A 21,701-nucleotide genomic window follows, 5' to 3' on the forward strand; every position below is an offset into this window, starting at 1 on the left:
CTATTTCTGTCTGTATCTCTGGTTCTGTAAATCACAGAACCACAATCTGAAAGATAAGATTCTTATCTTTAATGAGAAATTAGCAAAATGTTTCTAGGTGCTATAGAAATGAAGGTGCATCTGATGTGGCTATTCCCCTGCTGCCTCTTAACTTAACTTATACTTTTTAGAAGAATATGGAGAAAGGGGTAATGACACAGTCCTCCCAGCAGGCATGTGTGCTGAGGCATTATGGAAGTGAGGGATACAGTGAAACCTAAAGGGGGATTGGATAATATTTAGCTGGAGTGCTTCTTTACTAATATGGTTCTGTTTCTTCAGGGAGGTGATGCTACATCACAGCTTGTCAAAGCTCCGGGAACAGATCGCCAAAGCCAATATGTACGTCCAGGAGGCCAATTATATTGCAGATGAGATGGACAAGAGGACGGAGTACAAAGTGACCCTACAGATTCCGGCGTCCAGCCTGAACGCCAACAGAAAGGTGAGTGCCCCTGTCAGCTCCCTCGTCTGCCAGACGCAATGGGGCACATTTACTACACACAGTCTGGATTGGCACTAGATTTCCCACACCGATTTGGGTGCAGATCATCCACAAGACAAAGGGGGCCATTTACTAGAGGCCCGTATCGCTATGTTTTGTCGGCTTTCCTAAAATTACCGCTTTGCGCCGAATTGCCCCGGGTTTTTGGCGCACGTGATCGGATTATGGTGCCGGCGTGCACGCGATGGAAATTGGAGGGCGAGGCCCTCGGAAAACCCGTCGGATTCGGAAAAACCGCTGTATTTTTTTTTTAAAAAAGTGTCGCTTGACACGCACTTACCTGCACCCAGCAACGGATGGTGAACTCCGACGGACTTCAGCGCAGCAGCGACACCTAGTGGACATCGGGCGCACGACCATGGGGGAGAGTTGAAATAATCTGCAACCCCGTCCACAGTAGATTCTCTCAATGGAGGATTTCCAGATTTTTTTTTTTTTTTTTTGCGATTTCATACGTATTCCATACACTACTTTTACCTGATCGGTGATTTTGCGGAGAGCTCCCATTGTCACCGGTTATCCCTGACCATACAGGCTCGCCCCTTCACTCACAGATACTTTTCATTAATTTAAGACTAGAGAATGGCGCTACAATCTGCGGATCAGCGGTCGGTGGTTACACAGCGGAGCACCCCGGAGGAAGGAGCTAGCTTCTCCTGCTACATGCAGCTCCATAAAATCTATGGAAGGTCTCTAGGGTTAGGTCTGGGTCTGCTCTAATCCTTCCTTCTCCTGCAGCGGGGGGAAGTGCTGAGCGAACCGGCCATCCAGGTGCGGAGGAAGGGGAGAGGCAAACAGATCTGGTCCCTGGAGAAACTGGAGAACCGTCTGGTGGACATAAGAGACCTCTACCAAGAGTGGAAGGCGTGCGAGGAGGACAGTCCAGTAAGTGACACACTACAGACCTCATACATACACAGGAGGCTTGTACACACACTTTCTGATTTGAAAAAGCAATAATATGGGGCCTTTAGAGGGAATGGTCTTGCCATGGACTGCAGGCAGTCTCCAGTCCTGGACTTGCACTGAGGACAGTGTCCTCACACTGCTGTGCTCTTAGCTCTCTGCAGACAGTGTTTGGTATTGACCTTGGAGGGTTGTTTAATTACACCTGTGTGTATTTTGGTAGCAGCAGGAGGTGTGATCTATAAATTTATATTCCAGGATGGTAGTTTATGGGGTTGTGTCCTTACACTGTTGTGCTCTGTGCTCCCTGTAGCCAGTGTTATGTATTGTATACATGATGTATGTGTAATCAGACCTTTGTGTATTTTGTTAGTAGCAGCAGGACTGTGAAATATGGATTTATATTTCAGAATTATGCAGCTGCAGCTTTTCACTGCTGCGCTCTGTGCTCTCACCACCCAGTGTTTGGTATTGTCCGTGGATATCTGTGTAATAAATCCACTGTGTAAGGTGTTAGTAGCAGCAGGACTGTGATATATGGATTTATATTCCAGGATTTTAGACTCTCAAAGTCCACTTACGGGGTGTCCTCACACTGCTGTGCTCTTTTTTTTTTGCAATCATACCTCTCTGTTTGTTCTTAGTAGCAGCAGTACTGTGAGTTAAGGATTTATATTCTAGGATGACAACTTGCCCATGTGCACGAGGGACAACTCCTCACACTGCTGTGCGCTTAGCTTTCTCTGCATTGTGCTCTGATAAAATACAGAATTAGGAGCATGCTACAGCTTTTGCTATGGCGGGTAGGACAGTGGAGTAGCTCAATACAGAGAGCTAAGAGAACAGCAGTGTGAGGACTGTTTTGAAGCAATTAGAAAGTATCAAATGCCATAATATCAGCATCATTCAACAATCCAGTGGTTGTGAAACTACAACTCCCAGCATGCTCCACTCAAAGGGAGATTGGAGCACAAAATAGCAGCCATTGTATCCTCCTTTATGATGTGTAATGTGTCTCTCCCGGGGCTTCACGCCTCCTGGTTGTGGTTTTTCAGAGATCCGAGGCCATAGGGGCCATTTATCCTGAAATTCTCTCATCAGTGCCGCCTCAGGCTTTGGGCCTACAAGTCATAGCTCTGTATATAGAGTGTTACATGTATAAGTTGTCTAGGAATAATTATTGATGGGCCGTGCTGTGCATAATGGAGGCAGCAGGGGGCAGTAGGGTGTCTGCCCCTATCCTTAGGAAAGGTTGTCAATCCCTTTAATGTGCCTGTGTCCTCTTCTCCCCCTAAGCCTACAATGATGTGTTGTCTGCAGGTGACCCGGGCCTACTTCCGCCGCGCCGACCCTTTCTATGACGAGCAGGAGAATCACAGTCTCATCGGGGTGGCCAACGTGTTTTTGGAGTCCCTCTTCCATGACGTGAAGCTGCAGTACGCCGTCCCCATCATCAACCAAAAAGGAGAGGTGAGGCCCCCACCCACCCCATTACTTGTAGATTACTGCTCTGTATAGTATCTGTGACTCCTTATAGATGGGGACATACCCCTCCACATTGACCTGATGGACTTGTGCACTTACCTCCTGTACAGATCTCAGGGCGCCTGCATGTCGAGGTCGTCCGTATCAGCGGTGACATCGGGGATAGGATAGCCGGGGGCGAAGATGGAGATACATCCAGCAACAGCACAACTCAGGAGAACAAACTAGTGTGTATGGTGAGTAGCTGAAATACTCTGTGCTGCTGCGACTCCTCCGCTGCATATACTGCTGCTCCTTCCAGAGTATGTAACGTGTAGTCTGCGACTATTCATGAGATCATCACACACCTCTCCTGAAATACTCTGTGCTGCTGTGATTCCATGAAATCAACACACACCTCTCCTGAAATACTCTGTGCTGCTGTGACTCCTCCTCTGCATATACTGCTGCTCCTTCCAGAGTATGTAACGTGTAGTCTGCGACTATTCATGAGATCATCACACACCTCTCCTGAAATACTCTGTGCTGCTGTGATTCCATGAAATCAACACACACCTCTCCTGAAATACTCTGTGCTGCTGTGACTCCTCCTCTGCATATACTGCTGCTCCTTCCATAGTATGTGACGTGTAGTCTGTGACTATCCATGAGAACGACACACACCTCTCCTGAAATACTCTGTGCTGCTGTGACTCCTCCGCTGCATATACTGCTGCTCCTTCCATTGTATGTAACGTGTAGTTTATGACTATCCATGAGATCATCACACACCTCTCCTGAAATACTCTGTGCTGCTGTGATTCCTCCTCTGCATATGCTGCTGCTCCTTCCATAGTATGTAACGTGTAGTCTGCGACTATTCATGAGATCAATACACACCTCTCCTGAAATACTCTGTGCTGCTGTGGTACCCTGCACCCAGTATACTTATCTTTACTGCTCCCTGATATCCCCCAAGCTTTAGTGTGACCCGCTGTTCAGTAGTCGGCCATATTTGCTTGTCCACCAGCTGAACTTATGTTTCATTCTAAAGACAATTCCATTTTTATGTCACTTACCCTCTACCCCTGTCACATCTTGTGACCCTCTTAATGTTCCGTGTGGTAGACATGGGGGCGGGGCATCTCCTTGCCGATGCAGCAGATCTCTCTTCCCGTAAGAAGCTCTGGGCAGGCACAGACCAGGACCTCTGGACAGTCATTTGTTTTACATCCTGCATCTTATTGACCCCTGGGGCTTGCATATCATTACTGTGTGTCCAGGGTCATCACTAATGATCTCTGTCTTTATGTGACCGGGGTTAAGTAATTAGAGGGACTTAGAAAATTATTATGCACACATCTATAAATTACCTTTACATGGTGGCAAATGATGACGGACCATCCAGATGTATTATGTGAAGGTCATGTATGTACACAGTGACTGCACCAGCAGCAGAATAGTGAGTGCAGCTCTGGAGTATAATACAGGATGTAACTCTGGATCAGTACAGGATAAGTAATGTCATGTATGTACACAGTGACTGCACCAGCAGCAGAATAGTGAGTGCAGCTCTGGAGTATAATACAGGATGTAACTCTGGATCAGTACAGGATAAGTAATGTCATGTATGTACACAGTGACTGCACCAGCAGCAGAATAGTGAGTTCAGCTCTGGAGTATAATACAGGATGTAACTCAGGATCAGTACAGGATAAGTAATGTCATGTATGTACACAGTGACTGCACCAGCAGAAGAATAGTGAGTGCAGCTCTGGGGTATAATACAGGATGTAACTCAGGATCAGTACAGGATAAGTAATGTCATGTATGTACACAGTGACTGCACCAGCAGCAGAATAGTGAGTGCAGCTCTGGGGTATAATACAGGATGTAACTCAGGATCAGTACAGGATACGTAATGTCATGTATGTACACAGTGACTGCACCAGCAGCAGAATAGTGAGTGCAGCTCTGGGGTAAAATACAGGATGTAACTCAGGATCAGTACAGGATAAGTAATGTCATGTATGCACACAGTGACTGCACCAGCAGCAGAATAGTGAGTGCAGCTCTGGAGTATAATACAGGATGTAACTCAGGATCAGTACAGGATAAGTAATGTCATGTATGTACACAGTGACTGCTCCAGCAGCAGAATAGTGAGTGCAGCTCTGGGGTAAAATACAGGATGTAACTCAGGATCAGTACAGGATAAGTAATGTCATGTATGCACACAGTGACTGCACCAGCAGCAGAATAGTGAGTGCAGCTCTGGAGTATAATACAGGATGTAACTCAGGATCAGTACAGGATAAGTAATGTCATGTATGTGCACAGTGACTGCACCAGCAGCAGAATAGTGAGTGCAGCTCTGGTGTACAATACAGGATGTAACTCAGGATCAGTATAGGAGAAGTAATGTCATGTATGTACACAGTGACTGCACCAGCAGCAGAATAGTGAGTGCAGCTCTGGTGTACAATACAGGATGTAACTCAGGATCAGTACAGGATACGTAATGTCATGTATGTACACAGTGAGTGCAGCTCTGAGGTATAATACAGCATAAGTAGTGTCAGGTAGCTGTATGTGTTATTATTACATCTGCACTTCTCTGTAGATAATGAGGTTGTAGATAGCGCCCTCTCCTGGTCATACAGACAGTCCTGTTCTTCTCGGCCTCGTCACCTGCTGAGTGACCTTGACAGATCTCAGTACAAAGTTCCCACTACAGCAATTCTACTTCCTAATTTTTAGAGACTGAGCCATGATTGTTCATCTGGCGGCAGGCCCAGATTTGATGGCCTACTTATATTTTGGAGGTGACCTCCTTATATGGGTAGCCAGCAAAGTTTTACAACTTTCTGCAGTATATTCTGCTCCCCTGGGAGAGCTCCATACATTACGGTCCCGCTAGGCTTTAGATTTGGCCTCCTTGTTGCCCAGGTTAGGATTCTACAGATTGACCATAACACAAGGAGTTTAGATTACTATGTCTATTATCTTGCTGTATTTTCCTTGAGACTGTGACATTACACTTTGTGTTGCAAAAAGTCCTGTCTTTTGACTGTAAACCTGCAAAGTCATGCACCACTTAGTCCTATATACCTATATCCTATAGACCTATATACATAATAGTAGTAGATGTATAACTAGTAGGGGACATTATTGGAAAGTATGTAAAAGTAGTAAATGGTTAATAGTCTAGAATGTAGTAGATTCAGTGGTTGAACCTAATTTTAAAGGTCGACTTAGTAGTAGACTTAGTGGTAGCAGTAGACTTAGTGGTAGCAGTAGACTTAGTGGTGGCAGTAGACTTAGTAATAGTAGTAGTTGCAGTAGACTTAGTAGTAGCAGTAGACTTAGTAGTAGCAGTAGACTTAGTAGTAGCAGTAGACTTAGTAGTAGCAGTAGACTTAGTAGTAGCAGTAGACTTAGTAGTAGCAGTAGACTTAGTGGTAGCAGTAGACTTAGTGGTAGCAGTAGACTTAGTGGTAGCAGTAGACTTAGTGGTAGCAGTAGACTTAGTGGTAGCAGTAGACTTAGTGGTAGCAGTAGACTTAGTGGTAGCAGTAGACTTAGTGGTAGCAGTAGACTTAGTGGTAGCAGTAGACTTAGTGGTAGCAGTAGACTTAGTGGTAGCAGTAGACTTAGTGGTAGCAGTAGACTTAGTGGTAGCAGTAGACTTAGTGGTAGCAGTAGACTTAGTGGTAGCAGTAGACTTAGTGGTAGCAGTAGACTTAGTGGTAGCAGTAGACTTAGTGGTAGCAGTAGACTTAGTGGTAGCAGTAGACTTAGTGGTAGCAGTAGACTTAGTGGTAGCAGTAGACTTAGTGGTTGCAGTAGACTTAGTGGTTGCAGTAGACTTAGTGGTTGCAGTAGACTTAGTGGTTGCAGTAGACTTAGTGGTTGCAGTAGACTTAGTGGTAGCAGTAGACTTAGTGGTAGCAGTAGACTTAGTGGTAGCAGTAGACTTAGTGGTAGCAGTAGACTTAGTGGTAGCAGTAGACTTAGTGGTAGCAGTAGACTTAGTGGTAGCAGTAGACTTAGTGGTAGCAGTAGACTTAGTGGTAGCAGTAGACTTAGTGGTAGCAGTAGACTTAGTGGTAGCAGTAGACTTAGTGGTAGCAGTAGACTTAGTGGTAGCAGTAGACTTAGTGGTAGCAGTAGACTTAGTGGTAGCAGTAGACTTAGTGGTAGCAGTAGACTTAGTGGTAGCAGTAGACTTAGTGGTAGCAGTAGACTTAGTGGTAGCAGTAGACTTAGTGGTAGCAGTAGACTTAGTGGTAGCAGTAGACTTAGTGGTAGCAGTAGACTTAGTAGTTGCAGTAGACTTAGTAGTTGCAGTAGACTTAGTAGTTGCAGTAGACTTAGTAGTTGCAGTAGACTTAGTAGTTGCAGTAGACTTAGTAGTTGCAGTAGACTTAGTAGTTGCAGTAGACTTAGTAGTTGCAGTAGACTTAGTAGTTGCAGTAGACTTAGTAGTTGCAGTAGACTTAGTAGTTGCAGTAGACTTAGTAGTTGCAGTAGACTTAGTAGTTGCAGTAGACTTAGTGGTGGCGGCAGTAGACGTGGTAGACGTGGTGGTGGTGGCGGCGGCGGCAGTGGTAGTAGACGTGGTGGTGGTGGTGGCGGCGGCGGCAGTGGTAGTAGACGTGGTGGTGGTGGTGGCGGCGGCGGCAGTGGTAGTAGACGTGGTGGTGGTGGTGGCGGCGGCGGCAGTGGTAGTAGACGTGGTGGTGGTGGTGGTGGCGGCGGCGGCAGTGGTAGTAGACGTGGTGGTGGCGGCGGCGGCGGTAGTAGACGTGGTGGTGGTGGCGGCGGCGGCGGCAGTGGTAGTAGACGTGGTGGTGGTGGTGGTGGCGGCGGCGGCAGTGGTAGTAGACGTGGTGGTGGTGGTGGTGGTGGCGGCGGCGGCAGTGGTAGTAGACGTGGTGGTGGTGGTGGTGGTGGTGGCGGCGGCGGCAGTGGTAGTAGACGTGGTGGTGGTGGTGGCGGCGGCGGCAGTGGTAGTAGACGTGGTGGTGGTGGTGGTGGTGGCGGCGGCGGCAGTGGTAGTAGACGTGGTGGTGGTGGTGGTGGTGGTGGTGGCGGCGGCGGCAGTGGTAGTAGACGTGGTGGTGGCGGCGGCGGCAGTGGTAGTAGACGTGGTGGTGGCGGCGGCGGCGGCAGTAGATGTAAAACTAGAAGTAAATATTTGTAGAGACTATTGTAGAAGAATTGGACCTACTAGTAGTAGAAGTAGTATATCTAATAACCATACTAGGTGACATAGTGGAAGACCGAATAGTAACAGTAATAGTCATAACAGTAGATGTAGAATTGGTAGTAGATATTTATTGAATTGGAAGTTAAAGTAGTAGAAGAGCTAATAGTAGAGGTCTGGCAGTATTTGGGGTGGTAGTGGAGGTAAGAGTAGCCATAGATCTCCTATATTCTTCTATGTCTTCTCAGGTGAAAGTCCTCCAGGCCACAGGTTTGCCGCAGCATCTCACAAACTTTGTGTTCTGCCATTATACTTTCTACGACCAGCCAGAGCCCATCATGGTGGCCCCGGAGGTGGACCCCAGTACATCCTCTCCCGTCAGCAAGGAGCCCCAGTGCATGGTGGTGTTTGACCACTGTAAAGTAAGTACAGTGAAGTCTTTATTTTCCTTGTGAGTAGTAAGAGCCCAGGAGATGGAGGGGACTGTGCCCTGTGCACAATCCGGGCCAATGCAGTGATGGCAGAGATGTTGATAAGCCAATAGCCCTGCGTCATCTACAGGGGCAGATGATGATATTTCAGTAACTTTCTCCATGAATCTGCTTCATTATCTGCTAATTTATTGTCCGTCCATTCCCAAAGGAGTTTTCAGTTAACATCACAGAAGATTTCTTGGATTACTTAGCGGAAGGAGCCTTGGCCATTGAAGTTTACGGACACAAAGCAAATGACCCCCGAAAGAATCCTGCCCTGTGGGATCTGGGAATAATCCAGGCAAAAACACGCAGTTTACGAGACAGGTGAGCGGGGATATTCACTGCCGGCATGTTTCCTATCCACGAGCGGGCGACTGTTCTTTTGCACGTTTCGTTTCAAAAATTGGGAAATACAAATGACACTTCTCTGTTCACTTTTGTGGGAGCATCGGGACACTGCCAACACCATAGAAGTGAACAAAGTGGTGGCCGGGCATATGTACCAGGGCTTCATTCACGTGGGACATAAAACATCAATGTATGGCGTGCAGACGCGCAGCTCCGCTCTGGCGGCATGGCGTGCAGACGCGCAGCTCCGCTCTGGCGGCATGGCGTGCAGACGCGCAGCTCCGCTCTGGCGGCATGGCGTGCAGACGCGCAGCTCCGCTCTGGCGGCATGGGGTGCAGACGCGCAGCTCCGCTCTGGCGGCATGGGGTGCAGACGCGCAGCTCCGCTCTGGCGGCATGGGGTGCAGACGCGCAGCTCCGCTCTGGCGGCATGGCGTGCAGACGCGCAGCTCCGCTCTGGCGGCATGGCGTGCAGACGCGCAGCTCCGCTCTGGCGGCATGGCGTGCAGACGCGCAGCTCCGCTCTGGCGGCATGGCGTGCAGACGCGCAGCTCCGCTCTGGCGGCATGGCGTGCAGACGCGCAGCTCCGCTCTGGCGGCATGGCGTGCAGACGCGCAGCTCCGCTCTGGCGGCATGGCGTGCAGACGCGCAGCTCCGCTCTGGCGGCATGGCGTGCAGACGCGCAGCTCCGCTCTGGCGGAGCAGACGCGCAGCAGCATGGCACGCGTGTATTTCCTCCCCCTGCAATCATTGATATGTGATGGTTTATCCATGTTTCCCCTCAGGTGGAGTGAAGTCACCCGGAAGGTGGAATTGTGGGTCCAGATCTTAGAACTAAATGAAAATGGAGAATTCTGTCCTGTCGAGGTCATCGCTGCCAAAGATGTTCAGACTGGGGGCATTTACCAGCTGAGACAGGTAGAGCCCCCAATATATCACCCATCAGCTGCAGCCTCGTGTTGTAGGAGAACGGATAAGTTTTATCTGGTTAATATAACTTCTATCTCTGCAGGGTCTAACACATGGAGGGTTCTGGGTGTCAGACCCCCGCCCATCTAGTTTTCATCTCCTATTTTAGTGTAGTCTTATCCTAAAACGCCCCTTTAAGGAGTTTACCTTGCAGTCCACCATCAGCATCGCATTGCTGTAATATGTATATTGCTTTCCTGGAGAATAATAGCGCCGGTGCTCCCCTCCCCAGCTGTGTAATTGAGGTAAATGAGGGAGCGTTTACCTGTGTTACTGCCGGAGCGGAGGATTAGACGTGTACAGCACGCGCCTCTCCCAGGGGTTGCAGGAAATGTCTGAGCCGCCGCTAATTGCTCCCCAGCCCTGTAATAACCAATTTCCCTCACCTTGTTGCTGCAATTACTGTCTCTGCTATTTTGTTAATTTTTCCCTAAAGTTTCGAGCTAATTATCCAGTAATTCACATCAGATGCCGCTCTGCCGGAAGGAGCTCCTGCACACGGCACCATGCCGGGGGAAAGTCAGGACAACTTACCCCTGGTACCTACAGACATACATGTGTAATGTGTCACCTTCCATGTATAGGGGCAGTCCCGACGTCTACAGGTGGAGGTGCGATCCGTGCAGGACTCCGGAACGCTCCCGCTTATAGAAGATTCCATACTGTCCGTGTCTGTAGGCTGTGTGAAAATAGTGCATGCCAAGACGGGCAAGGGGCACGACGGGCATCAGGTGAGCGCATATGTATACAGAGAGATCATATAGATATCTATAAGGTGTCAGTCTCTTCTATCTCTGTCTAATTATTTATCTATAATCTAAATGTTTCATCTATCTCCTTATCTGTCGATCTATTATCTAATATCTATTCATTTATCATCTCATATTTATCTATCGCAAATGTATTTCATCTATCTGTAAGTATATATATATATATAGATATATATATATCTATATATATATCTATATATATATATATATATATATCCTTGAGAATGGCTGCATAGAGTCAGCACTTACCTCTGGTGGAATAAACATTCACTATTTATCTTGGAGTGCTGCTTCATTCCTTGGGGTTTGTGTGTGTGTGTATATATAATATACATATATTTACTGTATTTTTTAGCCTATTAGTGGCACTTTTTAGCAAGAAAAAATCTAGCTAGCTAAAAAGTGCCTGCGTCTTATGGACCGAAGGTCAGGAGGATCCAGCACTGCCAGACCCACCTGACTGCTGGAGATCGGGTTAATGCCCTGATATAGAGCTGCACCCGATCTCCCAGAGAGGAGAGCCTCCGCACTGTTCTCTCCTCTCCCGGTTGTCCTACAGGACCTGTGGTGACTGATAACATGCTTCTTACATCACCACAGGACCTGATACTGGGAGAATTGGGACATGCTGGGCTGGGGCAGGGTAAGAAGAAGAGAAGGGGGGGAAGTGTGTATAGCTGTGCTGTGTGTGTATCTGTATGGATGATGCTGTGCTGTGTGTGTATCTGTATGGATGATGCTGAACTGTGTGTGTATCTGTATGGATGATGCTGAACTGTGTGTGTATCTGTATGGATGATGCTGAACTGTGTGTGTATCTGTATGGATGATGCTGAACTGTGTGTGTATCTGTATGGATGATGCTGAACGGTGTGTGTATCTGTATGGATGATGCTGAACTGTGTGTGTATCTGTATGGATGATGCTGAACTGTGTGTATCTGTATGGATGATGCTGAACTGTGTGTGTATCTGTATGGATGATGCTGAACTGTGTGTGTATCTGTATGGATGAAGCAGAGCTGTGTGCTCCTATTTCTCTCATATATATTGTTCTATCTTTCTATCTATATATGTATCTATTCCATATCATTTGTATTTTTACATTTTTGTAGTTCCATAGTTTCATCCCAGTTTATCTCTTACAGGATGGTGGGGAAGATGTGGACAGCTACCAGGTGAGTAGTGATGTAGCTGTGTACACGTGCGCTTGTTATGCACAGGGCAGAAAGATGTCTGTGTCATCTCCTACCCCCATATGTCCCTCCAGAAGAGGGTTCCTGCCACACTTGGGACTATTGTAATGACTGGCTGTGACTACCGGCTGACATCAATAACTTTTTTACACTTTGATTACAATCCACTAACAGTAAGTTTATATTGATAGATTTTACAGCTACAGAAATTGGGTACTGATGGGGGGTTGTGCTGTTTCCAAAGGTCCACGTAGTAACATAGTGATCAGCACTATAGGCTGCCATTGCCAGGGTCCTTTTTTCCTTTTTTTATACCCTTGACCCTTTCAAAATAACTAAACTGTAAACTAGTAACACTGTAATCACTAAAATGTAAAATTTATATAAACAATAAGTTACCTCCCTTCCTCCCGAGCTTGTTATTGCTGCATTAACGGACGTATCGTGCTTACTCTGGGGTTTCCATGGTAGTGTCATCAGTAACTGTATCAACTTCCTGTCTGAAGTCACATGACAGGAAGTTTTTCCCATGGTAACCCCCAGAGCAAGCACAATATATACTAGTGATGGGAAGTCCGGCTCTTCTCACTAAGAAGAGCCGGCTCCTTTGGCTCCTGAACGTCTCCCTATGAAATATATAAAAGGGAGCCGCAGGCCAGTTGGTCACACCACACCACTTTTAACCCAATTTCACTGAGGTGAGCCGGCTCGCGCCTTTCACGCGAATGAGCCGGCTCTTCGTGCCAGCTCGTTCGCGATTGACCCATCACTAATATATACACTTCTACCGCAGTCTTAAGTGTCTTATAACAGTGAATCCTTTGTACCGCTTTGCGTCATACGTTGGCGCCATGTAAATAAAGCGCACACCACTTCTTGGGAGCAGTCATCGCGCTGTCAGTGACTTTGCAGTAACCTTGTCAGTCCTGGTCCGGTGCCACGTCGCTCCCCGGCCCGGCTGCACCCCCCTGGTTTATGGCCGTCTCTTCGCACATTTCAGGACAGTCATAATGGAGTTTATTTTATGGCCGCTCTAATCAGCTCGTCTCATTTACTCCAGCCCTCGCCGTCTCTCCCCTGTGCTATTCCTCAGCCTTCAAGGCCTCCCGAATCCTTAATGCATCCTAACGTTTTATCTATCTTGTCAGTCTTTTGATCTTGGATTTATTTACCGCCGTCCTCCCTCGCCCCCCACCCAATTACCATAACTGGAGGCAGCGCTCCTCCAAGGGTCCTGTAAAACATCTCATGGCTACCGGCCCGGTCCGCAAGGCTGAGGGACTGACTGTGTGTAGTCCTGTCCTCATGCACCCCTAATCTCTCCTATATGGGGGTGACCTGTACTCATGCTCATCAGGAGCTTCCAGGTTCATGAATAGAACACCAGAGCTGCAGTACAGACTGACACATAGACAGAGTAGGAAAGGAGGAGCAGAATACTGGTCTGCACTCCCCAAAAGGCTGAAATGATTCTAGATGTGCAGAGTAAACAGATGTGTCAAATTATTAGAAAGTAAAATACATTTTTTTTTAAATAATTAAGGGAACCTGCCAGCAGTTGTGACCCGGAAGACTATATCCTCTGTCATGCATTGTCCCTGGAGAGCTGTGTAATCAGACCTTTGTGTATGTGTATGTAGAAGCAGGACTGTGATATATGGATTTATATTTCCGCGATTGAAGCTTTCACAGGTGATCTGGGGGTGGGTCCTCACACTGCTGTGCTCTTAGTTCTCTGCCGTCTGTATTAGGGATTATCCCAGAAGAAATGTGTAATCAGACCTTGGTGTATGTAGTTAGTAGCAGCCGGAATGTAAAATATAGATGTTTATTCAAGTAATCTAGCATGACTATGTGCACTGCAGGGTGTGCTCACACTGCTGTTCTCTGTGCTCTCTGCAGCCAGTTTTAGGGTTTATCCCTGGAGAATTGTTTAATTGTATGTTAGTAGCAGAAAGAGTTTGAAATATGGATTTGTATTCTAGCTTTTTTTTCATCACCATGTGCTCTTGGGGACGTCCTCACACTGCTGTGCTCTGTGCTCGTCCTATGAGGGATTTTTTCGTAAACAAAATATGCAATCATAACTTTGTGTTGTTGGTAGCAGCAGGACTGTTAAAAAGGGATTTATATTCATTATTATACTGCGGTTCTCTTATTTTCTAAATGACTGTTGTAGTATTAATCCAGAAGCAGACTACAGGTTTCACTCAGAGAAAAGAGGTTGTGGAGCAGCTCTATGCAGAGAGCACAGCAGTGTGAGGACAATCCCCCTTTGCACTTGGAGAAGCTACAATCCTGGAATATCAATCAATATATCACAGTCCTGCTGCTACTAAGAACATACACAAAGGTCTGATTACACAGCTCTCCAGGGACTATACTAAACACTGACTGCTTGATCACACCTGCTGACAGTTTCCCTTTTGAATTTATTCTACATGCCAGAGGACGATATGATGGGATATGATACAACTTTATTGATTCCCCCTGGTTTCGGGAAATTGATTTGAGGACCCCTCCTCTAAGTCAGAGCAGAGATTGGTATGACTAGTGTCTATCTGGAGGACTCCGTACATTGACGTATAGCACCAGCAATCTATTGATTTCAATGGGCATAGTGTAGTACCTCATTTTCCCCTCTGGAGGCGCTGCAGGGATATAATACCAGTTATTTACAGGTTGTGGATATTGCAGCTGATTACTGGGGCCATAGCAGAGGGGCTGTATGCTCCCCGCTTACTGTATGGGGGCTCCTTTTAAGCACCCAGGGATCTATATTTTGCTATTATCCCCTCTCCCAGGATTATGGAGTAATATTTATGTGATGATCTGGTCGATGCCTCCAGGACAACGTGACGTGACGCTTCCCCCTGTAGAAATAAATTCTAACATCATCTGATGGGAATTGGGCATGTTATAACACAATAGTCCAGGCCGGGTCTATACGACACCTGTACATTCCTGCTCCTCCTTATCTGCCTAACAAGACGATTATGGGGTATGAGAAGGTGTAGGGGTAGTAACGGGTTAATCTTTAGCGCCACTTCTGTCTACAGGTCACCTGTGGTATTACAAGTCAGCAGCAATGAAGTTGTAATACTAGACTCCAGCAGTAGACAGGGGTGGCGCTGTTTCTGGATAGAAGTAGCCTCATTTAGTAAGATAGAGGTTCTATCCTTGCTGGTACCGCGTTTGGCCCAGATAGAGTGACACCGTCCAGTGCAAACCAGGCTGAGCTCAACTGATCACTGCTTGCTGTCATCGAACGATAACGGCGCTTCTTCTATCCAATGCCATATATATCCAGACCAGACAATCCTCTGTGAGCTTGTCACATCAGCAGCCCAAGCATTGACTATTTGTTACAGTGTATCAGTACAGTTCAGATCTATCAGAGTGTGCAGCTCACCAAGGATACAATAGCAGCAAATCCTCAGCTCTGAGAAGATTTGGGTGTGTAAATGGGAGTGTTCTTTTCAGTTAAAGCAAGCGGAGATGTGTGAGCAGAGAATCTGAGTGCAGTGGGTTAATGTACAGCCGGAGGTTCTGGAAGGGAAAGCAAACGGCTTAATGCTGCAAAGTGTCTGAAGTGAGATTTCCCTTCTTCCAGGATCGGGACTTGGACAGACTGAAGAGGAAGTGGCTGAACGCTCTGACCAAGCGCCAGGAGTACTTGGACCAGCAGCTGCAGAAGCTCGTGAGCAGACAAGGTGCGGGATCGCCCCAATGTGGTTACCCCACTATAATGTACATTTAGGGTGCAGCACACCGTATAAAAACCTGTTCACACACATCCAGATTCTCAACTAGTCCATAACTAGGAGGGTAACTTGTAAGATGCTGAAGTAACCTTAAAAAGTTGATCAGATTTTTTAGTATGTTGTTAGTAGCAGCAGGACTGTGAAATATCGATTTATATTCCAGGATTGTAACTGGGCTCCAAGTGAACAGGGGGCTTGTCCCAACACTGCTGTGCTCTGTGCTATCTGCAGATCGTGTTATGTTTTATCCCTGGAGATCTGTGTGATCATCCCTTTATTTATGATAGTAGCAGCAGGATTGTGACATATTGACTTATGTTCCAGGATTGTTACTGGGCTCCAAGCGATCAGGGGGACATGTCCTCTCACTTCTGTGCTCTGTTCTCATTGTTGTCCCTGGAGAGAAGTGTAATCATGCCCCTGTGTGTGGTGTTAGTAGCAGCAGGACTGTAATAAATGGATTTATTTTCCAGGATTGTAGCTTCTCCTGGTGCATTGGGGTTGTGTCCTCACACTGCTGTGCTCTCTGTAGCCAGTGTTGGGTATTGTCCCTGGTGAGATGTGTGATTATACCTTAGTGTATATTGTTAGTAGCAGCAGGACTGTAAGAAATTGATTTATATTCCAGGATTGTAGCTTCTCCTAGTTCACTAGGGTTGTGTCCTCACACTGCTGTGCTCTGTGCAGCCTGGTTATGTTTTGTCCTTGGAGGGATGTTATCAGGCCTTTGTGTATGTTGTTTGTAGCAGAGGGTCTGTGAAATATGGATTGATATTCCAGGATTGTGGCTTGTCTTAAGTGCACTGGGGGCGTGTCCTAACACTGCTGTGCTCTTAGTTCTCAGCATTGAGCTACTGCTGTTGTATCCATCAAACTTCATACTAGTGTCATGTGACCATTCCTGACTCTATTTCTGTAGATAAAACTGAAGATGATGCAGAACGTGAGGCTCAGCTCCTGGAGATGAGACTGACCCTGACTGAGGAGAGGAACTCCGTCCTGGTCCCCTCTGCTGGGAGCGGCATCCCGGGCGCTCCGGCCAATTGGTAAGAACGCGGATCCTCCCCTAACTAAGACTAATGCAAGACATTGTATCCGGGGCTCTGATAACACTTCCTGTCCTCTGTATAATAATGGACTAGCCAATAGCGGGATATCTTAACCACACATTAGCTGTATATTCCTTACCTCATCCGGGAGCTGCGATAGTGACCATAATCCGGGCTTTTACCGGATAAGGTTTCCTAAATGATGGAAACTGAATCCTCTTTTTTTTTTTTTTTTATCATAAAAAGCATCAGAATTGGTCAAAACATTTTCCTGCCCATTATCAGGGCGCTCACATTAACACTCAAGCGCCATTCTAGTATATCGGATACGTGGATAGGGGTGTGAGCTCAGCTTGGTGACACAAAGCTCCAAATCCCCTGTGTAATCTGAGGGAGCTCCTCAGTAAGGGTGGTGGCACATGAGGCGTTTTGAACCCGTTTCTAGTCATGCGTTTTCAGTCCGTTAAAAACTGCATGCATTTTAATAACGCATACGTTTTTTTTAAAGAAATTAAGATAATTGGGAAAAGTGGACAAAAACGTACTACTAAAAACTGGTTCAAAACGACTCGTGTGCCACCACCCTCAATGTTTCCATGATCCCGATCACTTGATCTGCGGGAGCCTGTGATTCGCTACAAGGTGTGCGTGGCTCAAATTTGGTGGCTAAGCCCGCCTCTTTTGCTGCAACACACCCTTTTTTGTGATCTGAGAACTCAACATGCTAGTACATGCTATGTATGTTACATGTACAAGCCTACAGTTGTTTTAATTTTCCGCCATCACCTCGGGGGCAGCATCAATCGTGTTAGTCCTGAATAGTCCCTTTAATTGCAAACCTTAAAGGGGTTGTCCCACAATGACTATCCTGTGTAAATCATTAGTGATCGCTGGAGGGATCTCCAGCCCCCACTGTTCTATTTGGCTGCAGTGGCCACTACAGGAGAAATGTGGTATTACATGGCGTCTAATGTGCTCTTATTGTGGCTGGATCTTTCGGTGGAGCAATTCTCTCTTCTGCCAGATACCGGACACGGTCTGATCTAGGATGGGGACATTCTCCAGCCCCCCACCTCCCCCAGGTCGCTGATCTTCCGGTTTTGCGATATTTTGCTCTTGGTTTAAATAATCCTGACCTTGTGCGGCGCATAAATCACCGCTAAGTATCCGCGCACTTATCACACCCCGGTGTTAATTATCCCGCTCGCTCCTCACTTAAGAGGAAGCGGTGATAAAACGGCGTTGCCAGGCCGCGGCTTCTCGCGTATTAAGCGGCCGCTTCCTCTCAGTCAGCTATCGGGCCCCCTCTGTAATTTTCCAGGCATTAAGAGACAGCAAATTAAAACCCACACGGAAACCTCTGCATTAATTATACATGAAAGGACGGGGGAGGTGAGGAATGTTCCGCACAATTTAGTGGCAATAAACCAGTCCATCGCTGACATCCCAAATCAATTAGCGCAACGTAATAATTACAAGGGGGAGAAGATGTCGAAACAGCTCGATGGCCCGAAGGTGCGCCAGACCTCCGGCGCCGTATTGTCCGAAAGGGCTGTGTCCTCATTACTCTCATCCTTTATAGGGTTAAATTAAAGGGTTGTCCACCATTTAAAAAGGGTGACGCCCAAATGGACACCTTTTGGAAGAAGGTGCAAAGCTTCTCCCGGCAAAGTTGGGTACTTAATAGCTGGCGCTTCTTCAGCAGAATGGATCGGATAAGGTCTCGACGTTCTGAGCCGTCAACTCCATCCCTGTGCTTTTAGGAAGACTTACCTTTCAGGACTCATGGAAAGCTGTGTGTATTCACCTAGGTTTTACAGTTTCCTTAAAGGTAATGCTTGCAGAGTGATGCCCTGTATAAAGAAACTGTAATAATTCAACTTTCCTCGATTCCGTAGAGTCCTTAAGGCTACATTCACACTAACGTATGGGGGACGTATATATACGGCTGACGTATATACGGCCGATATACGTCCCCCATAGGCAGCAGTGGGCGCACACCCCCACTACGAGAGCGGTATGGTGCGGCACCTTACCGATCCGTACCCGGGGAAAAGATAGGACCTGTCTTATCTTTTCCTGTAATACAGCGCCGTGCGCCATAGGTTGCTATGGAGAGGGGCGCGGGTGAGCTGCGCTCACCTCCTCCTCTCCCCGTACACTGCTATTGCCCGCTACAGTACGGTACGGGCGGGCAACGGCAGTGTGAATATAGCCTAAGGGTGAAACATGCAGGGAGACGCCCCGGGAAAAGAAACAAAATACCCAGCTTTCCCAGACTCTGCAATGGCATGACTAGTATTGCAACAATACAATCCCTGCATTACTTTCAGTACATTTCTAGGAAGCCTGTGTATTCCGGAGTCTTGGAAAGAGGATTATAGACATCTTATATCATCTCGTGTTATCTTTTGTTTCAGGACTCCGGCTGCAGGAATGGAAACTCACATCCCAGTTATATTCCTGGATCTGAATGGTACGTGAAGGCAGCGCTGATCCCAGTTGGTGTCGGTGGTTCCAGTACCAGTATTAGACTTGAGTATGACCCAAAAAGGGGGTAATGGTTTATCTCCTGTCCATTTCTTGTAGCCGATGATTTCAGCTCCCAGGACAATCTGGATGAACCTGAAGCAGCAGGGTGGGACGCAACACTGACTAGTGAGGAGGAAGACGAGTTCTTTGATTTACAGATTGTCAAACATCACGATACGGAGGTTTGTACTGATCCTGAGTTACATCCTGTATTATACTCCAGAGCTGCACTCACTATTCTGCTGCTGGTGCAGTCACTGTGTACATACATGACATTACTTATCCTGTACTGATCCTGAGTTACATCCTGTATTATACCCCAGAGCTGCACTCACTATTCTGCTGCTGGTGCAGTCACTGTGTACATACATGACATTACTTATCCTGTACTGATCCTGAGTTACATCCTGTATTATACCCCAGAGCTGCACTCACTATTCTGCTGCTGGTGCAGTCACTGTGTACATACATGACATTACTTATCCTGTACTGATCCTGAGTTACATCCTGTATTATACCCCAGAGCTGCACTCACTATTCTGCTGCTGGTGCAGTCACTGTGTACATACATGACATTACTTATCCTGTACTGATCCTGAGTTACATCCTGTATTATACTCCAGAGTAGCACTCACTATTCTGCTGCTGGTGCAGTCACTGTGTACATACATGACATTACTTATCCTGTACTGATCCTGAGTTACATCCTGTATTATACCCCAGAGCTGCACTCACTATTCTGCTGCTGGTGCAGTCACTGTGTACATACATGACATTACTTATCCTGTACTGATCCTGAGTTACATCCTGTATTATACTCCAGAGTAGCACTCACTATTCTGCTGCTGGTGCAGTCACTGTGTACATACATGACATTACTTATCCTGTACTGATCCTGAGTTACATCCTGTATTATACTCCAGAGTAGCACTCACTATTCTGCTGCTGGTGCAGTCACTGTGTACATACATGACATTACTTATCCTGTACTGATCCTGAGTTACATCCTGTATTATACTCCAGAGCTGCACTCACTATTCTGCTGCTGGTGCAGTCACTGTGTACATACATGACATTACTTATCCTGTACTGATCCTGAGTTACATCCTGTATTATACACCAGAGCTGCACTCACTATTCTGCTGCTGGTGCAGTCACTGTTTACATACATGACATTACTTATCCTGTACTGATCCTGAGTTACATCCTGTATTATACTCCAGAGCTGCACTCACTATTCTGCTGCTGGTGCAGTCACTGTGTACATACATTACATTACTTATCCTGTACAGATCCTGAGTTACATCCTGTATTATACCCCAGAGCTGCACTCACTATTCTGCTGCTGGTGCAGTCACTGTTTACATACATGACATTACTTATCCTGTACTGATCCTGAGTTACATCCTGTATTATACTCCAGAGCTGCACTCACTATTCTGCTGCTGGTGCAGTCACTGTTTACATACATGACATTACTTATCCTGTACTGATCCTGAGTTACATCCTGTATTATACCCCAGAGCTGCACTCACTATTCTGCTGCTGGTGCAGTCACTGTTTACATACATGACATTACTTATCCTGTACTGATCCTAAGTTACATCCTGTATTATACCCCAGAGCTGCACTCACTATTCTGCTGCTGGTGCAGTCACTGTTTACATACATGACATTACTTATCCTGTACTGATCCTAAGTTACATCCTGTATTATACTCCAGAGCTGCACTCACTAAGTATCTTGGTTACAGGTAAAGGCTGAAGCATCATGGGATTGCACTGTACATAACTGTCCACAGCTCAGTAAGGGTTCATCAGCGGATGAGCGGGTCTTCCTCATTGTCAGAGTTACGGTACAGCTCAGTCATCCGGCAGAGATGCAGCTGGTTCTACGCAAGCGGATATGTGTGAATGTCTACAGCCGCCAGGTGACCTCTATAGATCTCCATTGATTCTTATTTCTGACTATTTCTGCCTTTAATATAACTTACATTTTTTGTCTATGAATTTGTTTTATTTCAGGGCTTTGCTCAAAGTTTCTTGAGAAGAATGTCTTCACGAAGTAACATCACAAGCTGCGGCGTCACTGTGGAAATAGTCTCCAATATTCCTGAAGTAATAACCCCAAAATTTCTTATATTTGGCACTTTCAATACATAAAACCGAAATGTAATGCTGGTATACGGCAGCCCTCGCTTCCAATGAGATTGACATTTCCTGATCATGTATAGGGAAATACAGGTACTACCCTTAGGTTATATTCACACTGCCCTTGCCTGCCGTACCGTAGCACGGCGGACACATGGTGGCACCCCAGAGGGGGGTGGAGGGGGGGGGGGTGAGCGCTGCTTACACCTGCCCCTCTCCTTAGCGATGTATGGCACACGGCGCGGTATGCCGAGAATAGATAGGACATGTCCTGTCTTTTCATGGCTATGGAACGGTACGGTGCTGCCCTGTACCACTCCCGTA

General features: G+C 46.7%; 1 protein-coding gene across 1 annotated transcript in view; it reads left to right on the top strand.

Annotated features, from left to right (window-relative positions):
• KIF13B (kinesin family member 13B) overlaps window positions 1–21,701 on the top strand; it is a 142,354-nt gene that overhangs the window by 87,785 nt on the left and 32,868 nt on the right. Inside the window, exons 18-32 of the mRNA XM_072143836.1 lie at window positions 322–484; window positions 1,283–1,429; window positions 2,771–2,920; window positions 3,046–3,171; window positions 8,372–8,545; window positions 8,766–8,923; window positions 9,734–9,866; window positions 10,502–10,648; window positions 11,835–11,864; window positions 15,496–15,595; window positions 16,566–16,692; window positions 19,116–19,171; window positions 19,285–19,409; window positions 20,981–21,157; window positions 21,252–21,344. Of these exons, the coding sequence (XP_071999937.1) occupies window positions 322–484; window positions 1,283–1,429; window positions 2,771–2,920; window positions 3,046–3,171; window positions 8,372–8,545; window positions 8,766–8,923; window positions 9,734–9,866; window positions 10,502–10,648; window positions 11,835–11,864; window positions 15,496–15,595; window positions 16,566–16,692; window positions 19,116–19,171; window positions 19,285–19,409; window positions 20,981–21,157; window positions 21,252–21,344 (1,906 nt within the window). The remainder of the gene's footprint in view (window positions 1–321; window positions 485–1,282; window positions 1,430–2,770; window positions 2,921–3,045; window positions 3,172–8,371; window positions 8,546–8,765; window positions 8,924–9,733; window positions 9,867–10,501; window positions 10,649–11,834; window positions 11,865–15,495; window positions 15,596–16,565; window positions 16,693–19,115; window positions 19,172–19,284; window positions 19,410–20,980; window positions 21,158–21,251; window positions 21,345–21,701) is intronic.

Source organism: Engystomops pustulosus, chromosome 3 (genome assembly GCF_040894005.1).
Source record: "Engystomops pustulosus chromosome 3, aEngPut4.maternal, whole genome shotgun sequence".
NCBI lineage: Eukaryota > Metazoa > Chordata > Amphibia > Anura > Leptodactylidae > Engystomops > Engystomops pustulosus.